Source organism: Corticium candelabrum, chromosome 19 (genome assembly GCF_963422355.1).
Source record: "Corticium candelabrum chromosome 19, ooCorCand1.1, whole genome shotgun sequence".
Lineage (NCBI taxonomy): Eukaryota > Metazoa > Porifera > Homoscleromorpha > Homosclerophorida > Plakinidae > Corticium > Corticium candelabrum.
Window position 1 is genome coordinate 5,472,048 of NC_085103.1, and position 20,000 is coordinate 5,492,047.

The 20,000-nt window shown below is 41.9% G+C and overlaps 6 protein-coding genes across 6 annotated transcripts in view; 5 read left to right on the top strand and 1 right to left on the bottom strand.

The window, feature by feature from the left end:
* The first annotated feature begins 1,605 nt into the window (after positions 1-1,605).
* On the top strand, positions 1,606-3,175 carry LOC134194668 (uncharacterized). The gene is made up of 5 exons (XM_062663609.1): positions 1,606-1,781; positions 2,323-2,377; positions 2,444-2,542; positions 2,748-3,089; positions 3,149-3,175. Exons 1-5 carry the CDS (start codon positions 1,606-1,608, stop codon positions 3,173-3,175), a joined length of 699 nt encoding a protein of 232 aa, XP_062519593.1.
* A 1-nt stretch (position 3,176) lies between these two features.
* On the top strand, positions 3,177-3,839 carry LOC134194837 (TNF receptor-associated factor 3-like). Its single transcript, XM_062663812.1, has one exon. It carries the CDS (start codon positions 3,177-3,179, stop codon positions 3,675-3,677), a length of 501 nt encoding a protein of 166 aa, XP_062519796.1. The 3' UTR covers positions 3,678-3,839.
* Positions 3,819-7,311, bottom strand: LOC134194836 (zinc finger MYND domain-containing protein 12-like). The gene is made up of 6 exons (XM_062663811.1): positions 7,238-7,311; positions 7,103-7,178; positions 6,001-6,172; positions 5,562-5,731; positions 4,363-4,514; positions 3,819-3,959 (listed from the first exon to the last, which is right to left on the bottom strand). Exons 1-5 carry the CDS (start codon positions 7,270-7,272, stop codon positions 4,419-4,421), a joined length of 549 nt encoding a protein of 182 aa, XP_062519795.1. The 5' UTR covers positions 7,273-7,311; the 3' UTR covers positions 3,819-3,959; positions 4,363-4,418.
* Positions 7,312-8,214: 903 nt separating this feature from the next.
* LOC134195114 (multiple epidermal growth factor-like domains protein 10) lies at positions 8,215-16,069 on the top strand. The gene is made up of 17 exons (XM_062664125.1): positions 8,215-8,302; positions 8,384-8,404; positions 11,455-11,594; positions 11,664-11,733; positions 11,800-11,907; positions 12,177-12,316; positions 12,381-12,450; positions 12,572-12,679; positions 12,929-13,068; positions 13,133-13,202; positions 13,607-13,912; positions 13,980-14,108; positions 14,334-14,583; positions 14,644-14,756; positions 14,818-14,923; positions 14,983-15,100; positions 15,597-16,069. Exons 1-17 carry the CDS (start codon positions 8,221-8,223, stop codon positions 15,987-15,989), a joined length of 2,364 nt encoding a protein of 787 aa, XP_062520109.1. The 5' UTR covers positions 8,215-8,220; the 3' UTR covers positions 15,990-16,069.
* Positions 16,070-17,737: 1,668 nt separating this feature from the next.
* On the top strand, positions 17,738-19,587 carry LOC134194669 (uncharacterized). Its single transcript, XM_062663610.1, has 5 exons — positions 17,738-17,791; positions 18,174-18,249; positions 18,947-19,086; positions 19,151-19,220; positions 19,289-19,587. Exons 1-5 carry the CDS (start codon positions 17,738-17,740, stop codon positions 19,585-19,587), a joined length of 639 nt encoding a protein of 212 aa, XP_062519594.1.
* The window catches only part of LOC134195115 (multiple epidermal growth factor-like domains protein 10), a 1,365-nt gene continuing 908 nt past the window's right edge, over positions 19,544-20,000 (top strand). Inside the window, exon 1 of the mRNA XM_062664126.1 lies at positions 19,544-19,920. The gene's annotated coding sequence lies outside the window, so the exon portion shown is untranslated. The remainder of the gene's footprint in view (positions 19,921-20,000) is intronic.

Sequence of the window (20,000 nt, forward strand, 5' to 3'; positions counted from 1 at the left end):
AACTCTTGCACCTAGTCCGTCACTGTACTTTTAGTTTAACTTTAGTATGTTGTGAGATGCAGTCCTCCAATACAATAATTCAATGTATTGTGAGATGCATTCCCCTGATTTACATTTGAAATCTAATGGCCATGCATCTGCATGCTGTCTAACTAATTAATTAATTTAGCAGCACATACTTTAGCAGCAAACTGTAGCGTGCAGTTATCTGTCAGGTGTCAGTGTTTGCTAGTGGTTCTGTGAAAAGTCACGTGAGTTTGTCAACCTGATGAAGTCATGATCTTTACAAACTGCTTGCACAGCTGCTTGTAGTTGAACAGAGAAATTGGAATCACTATCTTATGTCGTAGTATAACACATTTGTCTAACATTTGTCGGTTTTCTGTGCAACTTATTTTTGTAAAGTTTGCTCATTTGGCCAATTTTGAATTTACGAAACTACAGGCAACATAATTTTGACATGTAACTTTGTATGGATCTGAAAGCTTTCAGTGTAACCCTGACTGCATTTAATTCAATTAGTATATGATTGCAGTAGCCTGTAACAGCAAATTAATTACGTAAAATTAATTAAGAGTATTCAATTACTATGGGTATTCTATTGGGACTTTCCAGGAAATATCAGAAAGCGTGGAAACGCTTTTCATCCTTTCCGTCTTCTGGCCTGTAAAGCACGCTAAGGGTTGTTTAATTGGCTGCCCAATCATCACGTGATTTGAAGTTCCAATAACTATAAACGCGCAAAATTGTAAATGAAATGGTAAGTCAGTGCAGTTCAGAGAAGCCGCGGTAGAGCTTCTAGCTAGTATTACAAGAATTAGATAAACATTTTGAAAAAATGAGAAAGATGTAGGGTTGCCGTACGAAAAAGACTAGAAACAAGACCTTGAGTGAAATTGATGATAGTTTTTTCGAAGACGTATGTAAACCTATCTGTCGATGTCAACGCTACTGCAGCTAAAGCATTGTTACAGTCGCCTAGTCAATTAAATCTTTCTAGCTAGCTACAAGCTCATCTGCAATTTATGGTAGTGATCTTCCTGTTGACTTGCTGTTCTATTTGCGTTGGCTTTCCGTTTTTTGTCGTCTTTCTTTGATTGTCCAAGAAAGACCCAATCTAATACGCTCTAGTATCTTTTCAGAGAAACGTTAGGTTGACGTCAAGAGTTCATGACCTAGGCGTGTTGTTGTCACAGCAACAACACTTATAGGGCAAGGAGAATCTTTTGAAATGACAGGAAAGGCTGTCTAGGGCAAAGATTTGATCATGAGCGACACTGAGGTGGCAAGTGGTGGCAAGTGCCAACTACGGAGCGCCATCAGTGTGCAGCAAGCGAATCTAGTCTAGTTAATTAAATTTAATTAATTAATACTAGCTTAGTCGCCATCGAGCTATAATAATATCTAACCTAGCTTTATCTAAAATGAAAAACTGAAGTCACGGAATGAAATGAAGCTAGCGTGTACTGTACGACTGGCTAGTCGCAGCGTTTACGCTGTCAACTGTACGTAACTGTACGTTCACAGATGCATCTATATCTGCACTTGCGTCATGGGAAGGGGGCGGAACAGTTTTTAGAATATTAATGAATTATGCATATCTAGATGAAGGATTTCTCGGTGTGGGAATTTGATCTCAGTCAAGCGAGCATGATACGTTACGCGCAGGACGTTCCCGACGCTCTGCGCTGTGCTTCCTGCAAGAATGTGTTCAGAGACTGTGTTCTACAGGCGTCGTGCGGAGACAGATTTTGTACTGAATGCTTCAGGTCTCTAGTCAAGTAAGCAGACTGTCTAGATTTGTGTGTAGCCGTGGTTATTGCTACCAGCCAAGCTGAATAATCTACACACAGAGAATGCATGTTTGATGACCAACGCTTTGCCACATGCACACAGTCAGACCAAATGCAACATTGTAGTTATTTTTGAGTTGCAATTGTCTGATTCTACACGTCGAACGTGGCAAATAAGATAATCAGTGCTACGAAAGACGAGCAATCATTTTTGAGGTGGTGATGATCAACAACGCCCTGGCTCCGTGGAAACAAAGAGCAGTGTCGGTTGGAAGCGCCAGACTTCCGTCATCGTCCTCCTTATCCTCCCTCTTTCGGTGGGGAATCCCCGTTTTAAATAGCGCGTGTTGTGTCGGGCAAAATTATGGATACTCATACACTCTGACCACGTACAATGCCATCTATGGCGGTGACACTGCGTTTACTGCTGTCAAAGAGCTCGCCAATGTGTGCTAACAACTATTTACTAAATTTAGGTTTGACAATAATAATACATGTGTCTCAATACTAAATTGCATTTTGTGAATAGACAATTTGACAAGGCGAAATGTTCAACATGTGAATATGAACTAGATCAAAAGCGCGTGAGCACTCCTACAATAATTCTAAAAGAATTGTATTCATGTGCTTTTTGGCACGCGCATGTATAGTGCTGGAGAGATGTGTTTGCAGAAAGGGAACTGTTACAGCTGCAGGTGCACTGCTCTAGCAGTGGCTGTCAGTGGATTGAAAAACACATCTTTCTGCAGGTGTGTGTGTGTGTGTGTGTGTGTGTGTGTGTGTGTGTGTGTGTGTGTGTGTGTGTGTGTGTGTGTGTGTGTGTGTGTGTGTGTGTGTGTGTGTGTGTGTGTGTGTGTGTGTGTGTTGCTACTTACTTACCTAATTAATTAATTAATTGACCCTAAACACAATTGCAACTTACAGGAACACATCACTTCTGGTTGTGCTTCCCAGCCATTACAATCACAAAGAGATCAATTGAAAGAAGGCATGCAAGCTGAGATCCAGAGACAAGGACATCTAGTCAGAGAAACAAAAGATGCAACTGCACAAACCAATGAAACCTTCTCAGCGACAGAGAATCAGTTGCATCAGCTCCAAATTGGTCAAGCCATCATGCAAAAAGGAATGACACGGGTTGAGGTACACGATCAGTCAGAAAGAGCTCATTCATTAGAGCAACAAGTCAGACTGATGAAAGAAGAACACACCAAACTTAAAGAAATTATTTCTATGCAGAACATCAGGATACAGCAACTGGAAGTAGATCAATACAAACTCAACGGTGGAACAAATGTAGGTCTGCAGCAAGATCTTGCAGCTCGAGATCTGGTATTGGCAAGTCATGATACAAGACTAGCAGAACACGGTCTGAGGCTTGACATGATGGATAGTAGGAACACAGATGGTGTGTTGCTGTGGAAGATTACTGACACCAGACGACGAAGACGAGATGCTGTGAGTGGCAAGACTCAATCCATCTACTCACAACCCTTTTACACGTCACCCAATGGATACAAGATGTGTGCTCGACTCTATCTGAATGGAGATGAGATGGGACGTGGTACTCATTTGTCTCTTTTCTTTGTGATTATGAGAGGAGAACACGATTCTCTTCTTCAATGGCCTTTCACACAGAAAGTGACTTATTTTGTATTTGATCAAGAAGGACAAAGGCAAATATCAGGTACCTTTCTACCCGACCCCAAGTCATCATCGTTTGAGAGACCAACATGCAAGATGAACATTGACTCAAACATCCTACCATTTATGCCTCTAGAAACCTTGGACAGAGGAATGCATGGCAGTGGTTGTTATGTAGAAGATGGTTGTCTCTACATCCTACTGGTTGTGGACAACAGATCTTTCTGCATCCTAGAGTAAAATAGTCTTTCATGAAGGCACCAATCAAATGGTCAAAACTGTCAGTCTATTCCAGTATATTTGCTTTCATCATGACAACAGTTCCGCATAAACTGTTATATGTAGAGAGTCAGAGCTACTGTTGCTTTAGAAAACTTTTTAATTTAAAATGGTTCAATCATACATGTACATGTACTGTCAGGAAATTGAGTTGAGTAGTAAAGTGAGATTTCCTGTGACTTGCTGATCTGGAACCTCTTGGGAATTGTTCAGTTGACGTGCCTTCTCACCATACTCAATCACCTATAATGGAAGCACAAACCAATAAAAATCTATGTAAAGACAAGAACAAATACACAGTAGATTGACTTGATGAAATTCTAGTATAATAGACTACCAGTGCCTCATTCTAATGCAAATGTCTAGTGTATTGTGAGATGCATCCCTGCAATACAATAGTCTAGTGTATTGTGAGATGCATCCCTCCAATACAATAGTCTAGTGTATTGTGAGATGCATCCCTCCAATACAATAGTCTAGTGTATTGTGAGATGCATCCCTCCAATACGATAGTCTAGTGTATTGTGAGATGCATCCCTCCAATACGATAGTCTAGTGTATTGTGAGATGCATCCCTCCAATACACTAGAGTCTAGAGATGCATCACTAATCCAATACAATACATGAATAATAATGTCTGCAATACCAGTGACTGATTTCCAAGAAACTCATAGAGAAGACATAACGTGTAATAAACATCAATCAAGATGAGTGGTGATAATCCTGTACTTGTCTGCTTCTCTCTTGACATTCGTATTGTTTGCAGCATTTGTATGGCCTCGATTTGTTCAACAACATCTACAAGATAATACAAACACACAAATAGACAAAACAGATATGAGCAACATAAAACAGATGGACGGACAGACCGACAGACAGATAGGCTCACTTGTTGTCTTTACAAGGTAAGGGAGCTTCAGCATGGCTCAGTGCAATACCATCCTCTGAGAAGTTTGCACTTTCACCTAGTAAATTTACTTTCGCTATACTTCGATGAGGTTGGGCCTTCCTGTACATTATCCAGAATGGATCAACAAGTGTGACTGTGGAAGACCATTAGAAATACACGGCAAAATGCAGATGGTTTCCATCTTATAACTTGTAAAACTGGTGATGGGCCAGTATGAACTCACGAGTCACTGATGTCTGTATGGTCAGAATGTTTGAGTTCACTTCACTTACCACACAAATGTGAACCTAGAGACAGATATGTGAATTCCAACAACCGCCCAGATATTCTTGTGGCTGATTCTGAAACTGGTTCAAACATAGAACTTGATGTGGCACTAGCTCATCCGTGGGCTGCACACATTTTGTCTCGTGCATCTACAACTGCAGGGAGTGCGGCTGTGAGAAGGGAAGAACTTAAATTAAGTAAATATAACAAGGAAAAACTACCCGATGGATAGTCTCCATCAGTAGTGCCTCTAGTTTTTGAGCACTTTGGGTGTTGGGGAGAAAGAGCCACTAACTACTTTAATGCAATTGCAAGTATGTGGAGAGATGAGAACGGATGAACAAATGTTGCTGTCTGTCTGGTAGTCAGTATGTCTGTCTGTTCATACTTTCTGTCTGTCCGTTCATACTTTCTGTCTGTCCGTTCATACTTTCTGTCTGTCCGTCCGTCCGTCCGTCTGTCTGTCAATGGTAGTATATTTCAAACATGTCTGCTTGTCTGTCTGTCAATACTTTCTCTCTGTCTGTCTGTCTGTCTGTCTGTCTGTCTGTCTATCTATCTGTCTGTCTGTATGTCTATCTGTCTGTCCTTCTCTCTCCGTCTGTCTGTCTGTCTGTTTGTCTGTCTCTGCACATGAATTTGTGTTTAACAATTTCATTTCCTCATACATCTTCAGCAAGTGAGTGTCTCGCTTTCTCAAATTTTCTCTGAGCTGTATACAGCAATCCCAACTGCCAGAAAACACGACACTTGACACTGTTGTCACACGATGGCTTCTTCAACAAAAGCCACTGAGCCTGACTCAAATATTTCTCAGCCTGAGGAATACAAGACAAACCTAAAATAACAAAAAAATCAGTAAGAAAAACACACAATTAGACAAAATGAATGAAGTCATAAGCAAGAGGTACACGAAACATATTTCAAACATGTCTGTCTGTTTGTCTGTCAATACTTTCTGTCTGTCTGTATGTCCATCTTTCTTTCTGTCTGTCTGTCCATCTATCTGTCCGTCTGTCCGTCTGTCTGTCTGTCAGTGCATCTGTCCGTCTGTCTGTCTGTCCATCTGTCTGTCCGTCTGTTTGTATTATATAAAGATAATCTCACCCATACAAGCTGCTCCCAGAATGAGATAGGATGGTATGAGTTCTGTGCTATTCATTCCGTGTATCTCAACTGCTGTCCGCAACAGATCGGTGCCAGTGGCATACGCAGCATCGAACTTACCCTCGAGTAACGCACGTCGAGCATTCAACAGAAACGTCGCAATGGTTTGTTTCTATTCAACAGAAAACTTCCGTTTCTATAGTAATGGACATTGCAAGCTATTATCAGTTGAATTGTGGAAATGTAATGCACGGTGTCCAACAGGCTGTGTACTATAGCTAGCCAGCTACATTTGCTTCACACTTCTGGCACTCTTTCCTGTATGTTTGATAACTCATTTTCCTACGTGTTTACTCACAGTTTAGGATACTAGCAGAGCTGCCAACTCTCCCACATTGAGCAGGAGACTCCCGCATTTGGTACCCTTCTCCCGCCTACCCGCATTTGGCATCAAATCACCTGCATTCTGACCATTGGTAGGCGTGCCTGTTCTGTGTAACCATACATGTACAGTACCCTTAATTTACTAAGTTACTGATTATGTAATATTTGGATATCAATGTATATATGTGCCAGCCCCTCTCCATCCGGCTGTTTGATACATCTCTGAGTCACGATGTTGACATAGAAGGAGCAGTCGGTCAGACAAAACTGTCGGGAAGTGGAAAGAGGGAGGGGCTGGCTATCCTAGACCAAACAGTTGTACATTACTGGAAAAGCGATCAAAGAAGGCCACAAAACGATAGAATTTAGCAGCGAGAATGTGTACATACCTCGTTCTTATATTTAGTCTAGGCTTTAATATATTTACTAACAAGCAGTAGTACGTACAAGTTCTGTGTATTACATTTGTTGCACTTTGCTTAGTTAAGTGTACTATTTATATATTACTTAACTAGTTAACATTTATTACAATATACAATTTATTGATATTAATGCTATTGTAGGCGTGTAAAAAAATGTAAACTCCCGTATTCTCCCGCATTTTTTCTTGCAAACTCACGCATTTCGATTCAGCTAGGTTGGCAGGTCTGTGTAACTAAATATGTTATTAGCTAATTAATAATATATCCTAATAGTTTGGACGTTCATGAACCCCAACCTGCTGCATTTGAGTTTGTTTTTTCTGATGAAGTCGACCTTCAGCTGCATTGATGAATGGCAGCTTGGGAGACGCCCTGAAATCAAACGCACCATTTAACGTTCTGTAGACAAACAGAGAAGCGATCTAGAGCACCAATCTAAGTCTGATTGTCGTCGGACTTTCTTCATGACGACAGCCGTAATCACCACAGTAACAGTGCATGCGCACTAATAGAAATAGCGCGCTTTAATCTTGCATGTATACGTGTGTGTACATGTACGTATAGGAAATAGCGCGCTTTAACGGTGCATGTATTATACTTGTAGGCGTGTCTAATCTATTAACACATAAAGCTTCTAACTGAATGTACAGTAGACAGCAAACTGACGTAAATAGTCTAAAACAATATTAGGAGCACTTACTTACATATAAATCTCATAAATTAATTAATTATAAATTATAATTAAAATAGTAACACACTCAATTTATATAAATAAGTAGCTGGTTACCTATTACCCGAGCCGTGAAACGCTAGGGTACTGTACGTACCATCTGAGTGTACGACAGTCTGTAGGTCACGTGACGTAAGACTGGCCGACTCGCTCCGCCTACTGCGTAACACGTAACCAAACAAACTAACAGCCAAGAGTTTGCACTTTAGTGCATCTTCATTTTATATGTACAATGTATCTTGTATAACTAGGAGTCGCTGCTAGGCACTAAACTCGGTTGCTACCAACATTGATAGGTGCTACAGGTGGGGTTTAATTAAATTAAATAATTAACATAAAGAGTGAGGCTAAAATTAGCACGTGGGATTGTCGACATCCAATTCGGTACACAGTACACGCAAAGACATCACATCGACTGGCACGCTAACAACACCAGCGGTAACAATGAGCTCATGAGCTGCATTCCATAGTCCCTTGAGTCCGTATAGCGCACGCGCTTGGCGTTAGTAAATAATTAATGACTTGCATACACGTGTCCGACAAAATCGCTCAGTTGGTCTCGAGACTGCTACGAGTCATTTGATCTTCCGGATACCGTTACACTGCGCCCTATTCCTGGCGTTGCCCGCTTCTCGTCTCCTCCTGTAGCTGTTGTAACAGCTCGAAACCTTTCTCGTTGATTGCATGTGCATAGAGTCAAGAAGGAAAATGAACATTTTGTTGCATCGGATTCTGCTGGCGACTGTCCTCATATTCACGGTTTTTGGTTGGTTTTCTTCTTGCTTTATGGTCTAATTCCGTTCGTTTAGCTTAAACTTGTGTCTTGCTTTTGTGTTGGATCCTGCAGAGAAGAGAGCACAGAGTGCAGGTTGGCTAATTAGCTAATGAGCGTGTGACTATAATATTAGATTGCATGAGATGACATGGAGCTTTGGCTAACTTGTTTGGGTCTTTTCTGTTGTCTTGTAATGTTAATTGTTAATGTTAGGTCTTGTTGCATTTACATTTGTTGTATTGTGTCTTGTATGTATGCTGACTGTCTGTCTGTGTGACTCTGACTAAGGTAATACGGGGGTAACTACGATCACGTGACAGTAAACCGCTCAGTGTTCTTCATGAGAAAACCGTACGCCTTTCCCATTACAGCACGTAAGTAGACGACCCTTCGTGGTTTTAGCAGACAGTGACATAACCACTAAGTCCTTGCCGTTGTGTCTCAAACGGCTTGTTTGTTGTGAGAATAACCTAGGTAGCGGAACTTGCGGTCCAAAAACTTTCTTGTTAGAGACAATCCAAAAGACTAAATGCTATTTTGTGCAACCCACTACCACTAAAGACGTTGATGCAGACAAAACGCACCGTTGCCCTTCCTTTAGAGTCGAAAATTCGATCACATTGTGACAGTCGTAGACTTCGCTTGCGTTCTGATCTGCTTTATTCGTTTACTTTGCAATAATGGTATGACATTATCAACCTGAAGGAATTAAGAACAAGTTCTCTGACGAAGCCCTGAGAAAGGCACTGCAAGATCTTGCTGAAACCCAGGACAGCATTAGGAAGGCGGCATCTGTGTACGGCATTCCCTACTCAACCCTTCTCGATCATCACAAGGGAGTCAGTAAAACGCGATATGGTGGACGGCCAACAGTCTTGACTTACCAGGAAGAGAGAGAAATAGTGCAATGTTGCATTGTGCTGCAAGAGATGGGGTTTCCCGTTGACAGATGGTCAAGTCTCAGCAACGTCATCTCAGATTACCTTAGAACAAATGCTAGAGAAAATCCTTTTCCTGATGATCTACCTGGTCCTGACTGGTTTGTTGGCTTCTTTAATTAAGCGATGGAAGAGTGCACTGAGTCAAAGGAAACTGCAACATCTGTCAAAGAAACGTGCTAAGGCATTGACCAAAGAGAGAATTGAGGGTTGGATGGAATTTGTCGAGAAGATCTACAGGAAGGCTGGGTTGTTTAAACTGAGTAAGAAAGAGCTGTCCAAAAGAATTTGGAACTGTGATGAAACCGCTTTTGCTACAGCCTCCTCATCTAGAATGGTCCTAGCTAGGAGTTGAGCTAAGTCTGTATATGAGACCATGGCAGGGAGTGGACTTGAACACATTACTGTCCATTGGGGTGGAAATGCCAATGGAGACAAAATCCCTCCCTATGTTCTATATAAAGCTCAGCTCATGTATCATACCTGGACCCTTAGTGGCCCTACTGAAGCAATGTATGGAGTATCAGCCAGCGGGTGGATAGAAAAACAAAACTTTTACAGCTGGTTTGTAAAAGGCTTCATACCAGTGCTCAAGAAGATGAAACTTATTGCAGCAAATGAAGAGCTATCTACTACACTGACGACAACCGAACCATGTCTTGTCAGTGACAGTAGTGATGAGTCAGACTTCACAGATGATACTAGCCCCAGCGTGATCTTGTTTTTCAATGGCCACTATTCACACATCAACTTGGATGTCATCTATGTGGCAAGAAAATACAACATCATTCTCGTAACCCTGCCTTCAAATACCACGCACGCATTACGACCTCTGGATGTAGGTGTGTTTGCTCCCATGAAGAAAAAATTGGCAGAAAATTCTGACCGACTACAAACAAAGAACAGGGGGACAAGGTGTCCATAAAACAATCTTTCCCAAATTACTAAAACAGCTGACAGACACATCCATGAAACCACACCAATTTCAAGGTGCATTTCGAGGAACTGTTTATATCCAAAGCCATCAGCTGCAGCTATTCCTCAAGCAAAAATTAGTCCAGCAGATGCTGTTACTACACGAACACCATGCAAGAGCCCTCACTCTCTGACAGCAGCTACCACTACTGCAATCAAACTTCAGCTTAGACACCACTTCTCCAAGTTGTTTCAGAAAACAAGAACGCCTATTCCACCACCACGGCCAAAGCCATCTGCTTGTGTAGACTTGGCATACTATGGAGAAGTCATAACAAGTCATGAGGCCTATTCTAGAATAAAAGCACAAGATGAAAGAAAACAGCAAAGACTGGCAAAGCAAAAAAAGGAAAGCAACCTGCACGCAAAGGCAAACGAAAAACTGCAGTAACAGAAGAAAGATATGAAAACAAGTGCCAGGGAAGCGGAGGATTGTTTGACAACAACAGCAATGAGAGGCAACAAGATTGGGTGGGTTGTGAACACTGTTGGCAGTGGTATCACTACGATTGTGCTGGGCTTTCAGAGCTTCCAGAAGACAAGGACCCTTGGACATGCTCCAAATGCAGCTAAATGTACATATATCAGAATCAATCAGAGTAAGGCTAGCACGAGTAAATGCACTGTACGTAGCACGTCCACATGTTACCCTGCACATAGCTACTAGCTCAGTTTCTGATTAAGAGTGTTCAGTATAACTATTAAATCATAGTCATGTAACCAATTCGTACCTTGCAGCAGCAGAAATGACGTGCAGAGAAGTGATCGGAGTTGCCCCGCCCTTGGATATTGAGAGGTGTGCATGCGAGTAACTTCTCGAGTCTACTGTATAGTAACTAACAGGCGTAAATCAATAGCAACGCAAGAAAATAAGTAGAAGTTGCTCTTCACGATAACAGTGTTTCACATCCAAAGCCTAGTTCTTCGTGGCTACAACCAGGAAACTGTCAAAGTGTGGTCGGAGTTACCCCGGATTACCTTAGTAGTGCATCATTTGTATAATAAGAATAAAGTGATAAGAACTAAATAAATTAATGATTACGTTTTGTGTCGACTGGCAAACTCCATGCATTAGTGTGTGTGTGTGTGTGTGTGTGTGTGTGTGTGTGTGTGTGTGTGTGTGTGTGTGTGTGTGTGTGTGTGTGTGTGTGTGTGTGTGTGTGTGTGTGTGTGTGTGTGCAGCTCAGTCCAGGTATTACATCTGTGATTGTGTTTGTCTTCCTGTTTTAGTGTGTAACTCGCGCTGTGGCACGGGTATCTATCACGCAGCCGGTTCTTGTCAGTCTAGCGGACGTTGTCTCTGCTGGTGGGGATTCACTGGACCGAATGCAGTATACATTGTCAATGGAAACCTACACCATCGGATCCTGGTACTGCTTTACTGTACATTATTAATTATTATGTGTAAGTGTAATTAATTGCTTAATTATTGTGTAAAGGCTGACCACTGCACGGTGGCATGTACTTACAATCAAGCCTACTACAACAAGCAATGTGCTAGTCTGCCAGGTATATGACTGAATATATATATATACAACATGCACAGTATCTCAATCATACAAAATATAATTTTAGGTACCAGCACAGCAGCACCACAGACTATGACAGCAGCGCCACAGACTACGACAGCAGAGCCACAGACTACGACAGCAGCACCACAGACTACCACAGCAGCAGCACACAGTACCACAGCTGAGTGTCTGTCTGTGTAGCTTTGTAGACTACTAGTGCATCATTTGTAGAATAATAATAAAGTAATAAAAACTAAATAAATTAATAATTACGTTTTGTGTTGAGTGGCAAACTCCATGCATTAAATGTGTGTGTGTGTGTGTGTGTGTGTGTGTGTGTGTGTGTGTGTGTGTGTGTGTGTGTGTGTGTGTGTGTGTGTGTGTGTGTGTGCAGTTGGTCCGGGTATTAAATCTGTGAATGTCATTGTCTTCTTGTTCTAGTGTGTAACTCACGCTGCGGCACGGGTATATATCACGCAGCCGGTTCTTGTCAGTCTAGCGGACGTTGTCTCTGCTGGTGGGGATTCACTGGTCCAAATGCAGTATACATTGTCAACGGAAATCTACACCATCGGATCCTGGTACTGCTATAGTATACATTAATTAATTATTATGTGTAATTAATTGCTTAATTATTGTGTAAAGGCTGACCACTGCACGGTGGCATGTACTTATAATCAAGCCTACTACAACAAGCAATGTGCTAGTCTGCCAGGTATATGACTGAATATATATATATATATATATACAGTATATATATATATATATATATATATATATATATATATATATATACAACATGCACAGTATCTCAATCATACAAAATATAATTTTAGGTACCAGCACAGCAGCACCACAGACTATGACAGCAGCGCCACAGACTACGACAGCAGAGCCACAGACTACGACAGCAGCACCACAGACTACCACGGCAGCAGCACACAGTACCACAGCTGAGTGTCTGTCTGTGTAGCTTTGTAGACTACTAGTGCATCATTTGTAGAATAATAATAAAGTAATAAAAACTAAATAAATTAATAATTACGTTTTGTGTTGAGTGGCAAACTCCATGCATTAAATGTGTGTGTGTGTGTGTGTGTGTGTGTGTGTGTGTGTGTGTGTGTGTGTGTGTGTGTGTGTGTGCAGTTGGTCCGGGTATTAAATCTGTGAATGTCATTGTCTTCTTGTTCTAGTGTGTAACTCACGCTGCGGCACGGGTATATATCACGCAGCCGGTTCTTGTCAGTCTAGCGGACGTTGTCTCTGCTGGTGGGGATTCACTGGTCCAAATGCAGTATACATTGTCAACGGAAATCTACACCATCGGATCCTGGTACTGCTATAGTATACATTAATTAATTATTATGTGTAATTAATTGCTTAATTATTGTGTAAAGGCTGACCACTGCACGGTGGCATGTACTTATAATCAAGCCTACTACAACAAGCAATGTGCTAGTCTGCCAGGTATATGACTGAATATATATATATATATATAAACAATATATATATAATATATATAAAAAAAATATATATATATATATATATACTGAGCAAAAAAAAAAAAAAAAAAAAAAAAAAAAAAAAAAAAAATATATATACTGTATATATATATAACATGCACAGTATGCACAGTATGTTATATATATATATATATATATATATAACATGCACAGTATGCACAGTATGTTATATATATATATATATATATATATATATATATATATATATATATATATATATATATATATGTATGTATGTATGTATGTCATGCACAGTATGAGGGACTGTGCATGAATATATATATATATATATATATATATATATATATAACATGCACAGTATCTCAATCAAACAAAATATAATTTTAGGGACCAGCACAGCAGCGCCACAGACTACCACAGCAGCACTACAGACTACCACGGCAGCACCACAGACTACCACGGCAGCACCACAGACTACCAAGGTAGCACCACAGACTACCACGGCAGCACCACACGCTACCACGGCAGCACCACAGACTACCACAGCAGCATCTGAGACTGTGTGTCCTACATTCACGTTTGGTGCTATGTGCTCTCAGACGTGTAACTGTTCATCGAATTCCGTCTCTTGTAATAATGTCAGTGGCCAGTGTAACTGTGCACCGGGCTACAAAGGATTACGATGTGAAGAAGGTACAGTACATGTACGCACAATGATTGATCTAAAATTTAGATTTTCTGAACATGTTTTGTAATACAGTGTGTCCCGAGGGTTTGTTTGGTCATGCGTGTGGTCAGCAGTGTACGTGTCAGAATGGAGCTGAATGTGATCACGTGACTGGAAACTGTAGCTGTACAGCTGGATGGACGGGAAACGATTGCGATGATGGTATGAGTATTGTTTGTATCATGCACGCATGCACATACGTACACACACGCATGCACATACGTACACACACACGTTCACATGCATGTACACACACACACACACACACACACACACACACACACACACACACACACACACACACACACACACACACACACACACACACACACACACAGTTCCTTAACATTATATGTCACATCACTCACACTCATATTTGTTTGAAAGAGTGTCCAGAGGGAACATTTGGTTCTGACTGCTTGATGGAATGTTCTTGCTTAAATGGTGCGACGTGTGACAGAGAGCAAGGAATTTGTCTGTGTACCTCAGACTACACGGGTGCCAACTGTGAAACACATACAACATATGACACTCTTCCATCTCCATCATCATTACCTCAAGTTGAAAATCCCTGCTTATCTTCGTTCTGTCTAAACGGTGGGTCATGTGAAGTGCAACTTGGCTCACCCGTCTGCACGTAATGATTGCTGCATTGGTGTACGTACTTCACATTTTGATGTTTTATTGTTGATTGCAGTTGTACTATCTTCTGGACTGGTGATCAGTGCGAAAGTCCACATCATTCTGAGTGCCTTTCTGAACAAACAGAAGAAGAGATAGTTATCTGTGTTGAAATAGCAGAATCAAAGGGTAAGAAGTGTAGGTGTAATACAACTTGTTCTATTGGGTGATCTGCAACTGCTCTCTACAGCTAGGGATACGGAGTCTTCTAACCAGCAGGTTTACATTGCTGTTGGGGTAGTTATTCCACTTGTCATTGCTCTCTTGATTGTGGTCTTTGTCTACTATTGCTACAAGTCAGCACTCTTGTAGTTGTTGTTGTTCAAGAGCTTGTAGTCATTTTGTGTGTGTATAGGAAGCGAAGTAAAATGCATGATAGTGAAGATGGTGACACTAAAGACAAAAAAGGCACGTTGTTTCAGAATCCTGCATACGATGAATTATCTGCTAAACAACAGAAAACCAGTAGCAAGGTATGTACATGTACATGCATGCGCGCGCGCGCACACACACACACACACACACACACACACTCACACACACACACACACACACACACACACAGTGACACACACACACACACACACACACACACACACACACACACACACACACACACACACACACCTGGAATCCTGGAATTCCGCCATACCCACTATGGGCTTCGGCATTGCAGAAGTTTTTGCCAAGGTGCTCTATTCTGCGAGTATAGTAGCAAATGCGCAGTCAGATGACCAGCTTGCTGGGCTAGAGCATCCTAGCCTCACACCATCCTCAGCTTGCCAAGGCTGAAGTTAGCATGTATTTCCTCTCCCTGGCCAGGGAACTACCGTAACTACAAGGTCTCTTGGGGTACCCTCTTGGAGGGTTCAGTGAGAGGACTTTCACCCCCTCCCCCCCACACACACACCACTTCATACACTGCTGAGATATTTAGTTGTTGTTGATTACCCTTGGTTGCTGCTGTAGAGTGCAGCCAACCCTGACAATCCCTTATACAGTGACGTCATTGACATGCCAACCAGCAGTCACCATAAACAAACAGGAGACTATAAACAGCCTGCTCAATTAGACTATGACAAGCCTGTTCAATCGGAAGGCGTTGCTGCGGTGGATGATCCAGTGAACAAAGAGAGCAACTCCATCAATGAGAATGGAGACACAATTTTGTCGTCCAATAATAAGGTCAATACAAGCAGCAACCAAACTCCTTATGACAACCAAACAAACATAGAATGTAACACGTCTCATTCTGCTTCTAATGTTTATGACAACTACGAGAGTGTTCCCAGTCAGCAGGCTGATGGGAGTGTGAATATCAATGACAAGTCGGGTGATGGTTTGTATGAAGAACTTTCGTAGTGTTTACGATTTTCTCACATTTTGAACATTAAGACAAGGTGCGTCGTTACATTATTTCAATAAACCACGATATGCGTGCACACATTTGTTTTGCAAAACATAATTTAGTTAATTAGTATGTCAGACAATTTACGAATTGCTGGTATCGTTTACTAGTAATGCGTGAACCTCCGTCGAGCGTCGCTTCAAATGAAACCTACGAAGCAATACTCATTGGGAGTAGCTTCTATCCGGAGTGAAGCAAATTTATCTTCCTCCCTAGAATCTCGTGTACGTACGCAGAGTGTATCCAAACACCGCGGCTGCCGACTGCTCCTTCTGTCGACCGTAGACAGAATAGAAGCCGGTTCTAATTTTTCCAAAGCTATAGCTATAAATTCTGTATGCCTTTGTGTATCGCGTTACGTAATTAGTTACGGTATCGGTAGTTGGCAACGCGCGTTAGGAAAGAAATCCCGTACGTAACGCGCGCACTACTCTTCACGTTTGTGCATACTACGGCAGCAAGATTGGATGTTCGTAAATTTTCAGGTAGCGCTACTTGAAATACAACGTTTCTGTTGTTTCTGATCAAAAATTGACGTCTTTCTGGCTAGATGTTCTCTCATGTCGAACAGCGCGTAGTGATTGGCTGCCCAGCCATTGTCCCTCCTTGCCGCGTGCGACGCAAAGAAGAATAATGCGTCGTGATTGGTCACTCGCTTGCATACCATACATTCCTGAAGCGTGACACCCATTTATGGCCATTTTTTGGCGTACATAGTCAGCCAGCCACAGAGATTTGGGGCAAATAGAACCCCGTTAGTATACCGCTCCTCGCAAGTCACGTGACTTCTTCAAAGTCCCGTTCCTTTGACTCGTAGCTTTCAATTATATCTTGTGGTTGAAATATATATTTAGGTACAACAGACGTGGCAGATCTTGAGTGCTGACTAGCAGATGCCATGACACTTTGAACATTAATAATTAATTAAGATAGAGTACATCGGAGTATACAGAGTACATCAAATTGGGTACTGTACTAATGTGGTGTGTGTGTGTGTGTGTGTGTGTGTGTGTGTGTGTGTGTGTGTGTGTGTGTGTTTGTGTGTGTGTGTGTGTGTGTGTGTGTGTGTGTGTGTGTGTGTGTGTGTGTGTGTGTGTGTGTGTGTGTCTGTGACTGTGTGTCTGTGTGTGTGTCTGTGTGTCTGTGTGTGTGTGTCTGTGTGTGTCTGTGTGTGTGTGTGTGTGTGTGTGTGTGTGTGTGTGTGTGTGTGTGTGTGTGTGTGTGTGTGTCTGTGTGTGTGTGTGTCTCTCTGTGTGTGTGTGTGTGTGTCTGTGTGTGTGTGTGTGTGTGTGTGTGTGTGTGTGTGTGTCTGTGTGTGTGTGTGTGTGTGTGTGTGTGTGTGTGTGTGTCTGTGTCTGTGTCTGTGTCTGTGTCTGTGTCTGTGTCTGTGTCTGTGTCTGTGTGTCTGTGTCTGTGTGTGTGTGTGTGTGTGTGTGTGTGTGTGTGTGTGTGTGTGTGTGTGTGTGTGTGTGTGTGTGTGTGTGTGTCTGTGTGTGTGTCTGTGTGTGTGTGTGTGTCTGTGTGTGTGTGTGTGTGTGTGTGTGTGAGAGAGAGAGAGAGAGAGAGAGGAGAGAGAGAGAGAAACGTGTAGGTTGGATTCGGTGCAAATGCAATCAGAATTTGGAGAGAAACGAAAGCGATAGAAGAGTAAGTCTCGTCGGCAAGAGATATTCGATCGCTCGAAGCTTTGCGAAGGACGACGATGCATACGGTCTACACAGGAGTGGTGTGGACGTGTGTTCGAATGAACCGGAATGTGTAGCGTTTGCGTCATCGAGAAATTTTACGCGGGGGTCGACTCCTCGAGAGGGGACCCTTTCTTTTTTTATTATTTTACGCAAACCTTTCCCTGTGCGTGCCGATTTCGGTTGCAAACGGACAAAAGACGTGGCCGCCAAACGCGAACACACACACACAGACAGACAGACAATTTGAGCTTTATATATTAGAAATATATATATATGTATATATATATATATATATATATATATATATATATATATATATATATATATATATATATATATATACATATATAGAAACGCGTAGGCCTAAAGTCCCGGATTGATTTAACTTTGAAAATCAACAGACAATTAACGTTTTGTTCACTGTATTACTTTTGCTTAAGCTTGCTTTAGGCTTGTTCCAAAAAAGGTGACCTTTGTGTTGTAGCTATAGTCCTACACATTACTTACTATTTTGGTGTCGGTCAAAGTGCATGTGCATACATTTACCTTTGCACTCACGTGATTGTTTTGCACTCTACGTTTGTTGACTCCAAAATGTCATCAAGTTGTTATCCAGTTTGTGCTTGAAGCTATAGAACTAGGTTTTTGTGAATATTGAGAATTTTGTTGCATTTTGCAGCAGTCGAGATGAGAAAGCTTGTGTGGCTAGCTGTGGGGGTGTCGGTCAGTGTATGACGTCATATACTTTACATGTATTCATGTTATGTGTGGAATTATGAATAAAATATTATACGATATTTTATACATCAGTTTGTGGTGTCAATTCCAACTTGGTCTATCTTAATTAATTGCCTTTAATTAAAGTATGGCGTTCAATTATCCGACCAGGGTGGACAAACACATACACACTCATGCATTTAATTTAGAATGGTTAGATGCCGTCATTTATTGCTGTTTCATTTCTTATTGTGTGTGTGTGTGTGTGTGTGTGTGTGTGTGTGTGTGTGTGTGTGTGTGCGTGTGTGTGTGTGTCTGTCTGTGTCTGTCTGTCTGTCTGTGTCTGTGTCTGTCTGTCTGTGTCTGTGTCTGTGTGTGTGTGTGTGTGTGTGTGTGTGTGTGTGTGTGTGTGTGTGTGTGTGTGTGTGTGTGTGTGTGTGTGTGTGTGTGTGTGTGCAGCCAGTCCGGGTATTAAATCTGTGAATGTCATTGTCTTCTTGTTCTAGTGTGTAACTCACGCTGTGGCACCGGTATATATCACGCAGCAGGTTCTTGTCAGTCTAGCGGACGTTGTCTCTGCTGGTGGGGATTCACTGGACCGAATGCAGTATACATTGTCAACGGAAAATTACACCATCGGATCCTGGTACTGCTATAGTGTACATTAATTACTTATTATGTGTAATTAATTGCTTAATTATTGTGTAAAGGCTGACCACTGCACGGTAGCATGTACTTACAATCACGTCTACTACAACAAGCAATGTGCTAGTCTGCCAGGTATATGACTGTTTATATATATATATATAACATGCACAGTATCTCAATCATACAAAATATAAATTTAGGGACCAGCACAGCAGCACCAGACTACAACAGCAGCGCCACAGACTACAACAGCAGAGTCACAGTCTACGACAGCAGCACCACAGACTACCACAGCAGCACCACGTATTACCACAGCAGCAGCACGCACTACCACAGCAGCACAACACACTACCACAGCAGCACCACAGATTACGACAGCAGCGCCACAGACTATGACAGCAGCGCCACATACTACGACAGCAGCGCCACAGACTACAACAGCAGCACCACAGACTACCACAGCAGTACTGGTGTCACACACTGGCACAGCAGCACCTAAGACTGTGTGTCCTACATTCACGTTTGGCGCTATGTGCTCTCAGACGTGTAACTGTTGGTCGAATTCCGTCTCTTGTAATAATGTCAGTGGCCAGTGTAACTGTGCACCGAGCTACAAAGGATTACAATGTGAAGAAGGTACAGTACATATATACACAATGATTGACCCAAAATTTAGATTTTCTGAACATGTATTGTAATACAGTGTGTCCCGAGAGTTCGTTTGGTGATGCGTGCGGTCAGGAGTGTACGTGTCAGAATGGAGCCGAATGTGATCACGTGACTGGAAACTGTAGCTGTACACCTTGATGGACGGGAAACAATTGCGATGATGGTATGAGTATTGTTTGTATCACGCACGCATGCACACACGTACACACACACACGTTCACATGCATGTACACACACACACAC